Source organism: Coenobita brevimanus, chromosome 36 (assembly GCF_032717465.1).
Source record: "Coenobita brevimanus isolate Jiangsu-jjx chromosome 36, ASM3271746v2, whole genome shotgun sequence".
Classification (NCBI taxonomy): domain Eukaryota; kingdom Metazoa; phylum Arthropoda; class Malacostraca; order Decapoda; family Coenobitidae; genus Coenobita; species Coenobita brevimanus.
The window spans coordinates 5,397,860-5,400,329 of NC_136989.1; the positions used below are offsets into that span (position 1 = coordinate 5,397,860).

A 2,470-nucleotide genomic window follows, 5' to 3' on the forward strand; every position below is an offset into this window, starting at 1 on the left:
TAATAATAATAATAGTAGTAGCAGTAGTAATAATAATAATAATAATAATAATAATAATATTCATTCATTCATCATCTTACCTAGTGTTACCCCATGAGAAGCATTGGAGTATAATAATAATAATAATAATAATAATGGTAAAAGTAAAAATAATAATAATAATAATAATAATAATAATAATAATAATAATGGTAACAGTAAAAATAATAATAATAATAATAATAATAATAATAATAATGGTAACAGTAAAAATAATAATAATAATAATAATGTAGTTTCTTTCCTTACACCACATTGTCATATATCTATCACTTCCATCTATTTATACAGTGCTATATACACAATAAATATCATCAGTATTGAAAAACACTCAAACATGCTTAATTTCCCAGTCTGCTAAATACATCTGTTTTAAGCGGTATTTTCTCCTCGCTTACTATTTCACCCGTTTTTTTGTTCACCCTTACAATTTTCTTGACAAATTTCTTCCCTGGGGTTGCCGTGGGTGACGCAGGAGGGGAGATGGTGGACGAGGATGCTGAGGCGGCCCCGGAAATGTCCCTGGCCTGGAGGGAGGATTTCTTCATGGCTGCTGCTGTCACCTTCGCCTTGAGTTGCTTGAAGGTGGTGGACGCTGGGCTCTTGACGGGGGACTTTACGATCTTTTTTGCCGCCTCGTCGTTTTCCCTGGCGAATATCCCGGCGCTGGTGCTGTTGCTGTTCGTTCTCTGCACCCCCAGTCGGCTCTTCACCCCTGTCGTTGTGTCAGCGCGCATGGTGGCCACCTTATTCGTCTTCGTCGCACCCGCATCCACGGCCGTCACTTTCCGAACCACATTCCCCTTCTCACCACTCTCCTTTGAAGGATACTTGAGGATGCCCTGATACTCTAGGGGCTTCCCAGGGCTTACATCCTTCTCCCCCTCCTCCTTGTTCTCCTCCTCGTCCTTGTACACCAGTCTACCAAACACAGACGCCTGGCTTTTCTTGCCTGTGTCTGCGTTTGGGGTGCGGATGATGTCTTTTCCGTGCATGGTGATCGTTATCTTGGGACTGTCGTTGGTGGTGCTGGTGACGGAGTTGTCCCCAAGGCGGTTAAACACAGAACTCCTCTTATTCGAGATCAGGTCCTCATCTTCGTGGCTTCTCTTTACACCCGATCCCAACCGCGACGACATATTCTGAAGGAGATTGGATCAAGTCATTCTAAAATACTGATATTATTATTATTATTATTAGTGTTATTATCATCATTACTACTAGCTGCTACTACTACTACTGCTACTATTATTATTACTACCATACTATGCTGCTACTACTACTGCCATTATTATTACTATTATTATTACTTATTAGGGCTACTACTACTAGTGTTATTACTATTACAGAATCATTATTATTTTTTACTTACCAGTGATAGTAGTAGAAGAAGAAGTAGTGGTATTAGTAGTATAGTAGTAGGCCTATTATTATTATTAAAATTATTATTATCAGTTATCATTATAATTATATCACAGGCTCATCTTAACACCCACCCACTGGACTACAGACAGACACTATCCTGCCATCCACCCCTTGGGGGATAGGCAATTAAAACAACTCACTGTGGTAAGGGGGGGAGATGGAGGGGGCCCATCCTTCCTCACGTAGTGCTCAAGCATACGAGTGGCTGGCGTGCTCTTCTTAACGGCCGGGGGAGGGGTGGTGGCATCGGCTTTTGAGTTCGACGCCTGCATGACCCTCTGCCGGGACAGCTGACCGGAGTGCACCTTAGCGTGTTTGAGTATGGCAATAATATCCCCCATGACGGATATGCCCATGTCACGCAGGTACTCCCGGTTCAGGTCCAGCAGCATGTCCATCTTGATACGGTTGTCGGTGAAGATGATGGCGTAGTTGGTTGCATCGCCTGCTGGTATGCCCGCCTCGGTGAAAAACTTGAGCCAGACCGATGTGTCGCTGATGGATGACATGGTGACCTGGCCTGGGGGGCAGGGGGGGTCAGTGGTGGTAGGAGTAGTAGGAGTGGTTGTTGTAGTAGTAGTAGTAGGAGGAGGAGGAGGAGGAGGAGTGGTTGTAGTAGTAGTAGTAGGAGTGGTGGTGGTTGTAGTAGTAGTAGTAGGAGTGGTGGTGGTTATAGTAGTAGTAGTAGTAGGAGTGGTGGTGGTTGTAGTAGTAGTAGTAGGAGTGGTGGTGGTTATAGTAGTAGGAGTGGTGGTGGTTGTAGTAGTAGTAGTAGGAGTGGTGGTGGTTATAGTAGTAGTAGTAGGAGTGGTGGTGGTTGTAGTAGTAGTAGTAGGAGTGGTGGTGGTTATAGTAGTAGTAGTAGGAGTGGTGGTGGTTATAGTAGTAGTAGGAGTGGTGGTGGTTGTAGTAGTAGTAGTAGTAGGAGTGGTGGTGGTTATAGTAGTAGTAGTAGGAGTGGTGGTGGTTGTAGTAGTAGTAGTAGGAGTGGTGGTGGTTATAGTAG

The 2,470-nt window shown here is 43.7% G+C and overlaps 1 protein-coding gene across 1 annotated transcript; it reads right to left on the reverse strand.

The window, feature by feature from the left end:
• Positions 1-380: 380 nt before the first annotated feature.
• LOC145396292 (uncharacterized) lies at positions 381-1,973 on the reverse strand. Its single transcript, XM_080269691.1, is given in 2 exon segments — positions 381-1,214; positions 1,605-1,973. Coding segments are annotated over 2 exon segments (1,203 nt in total).
• Between the last annotated feature and the right edge of the window lie 497 nt (positions 1,974-2,470).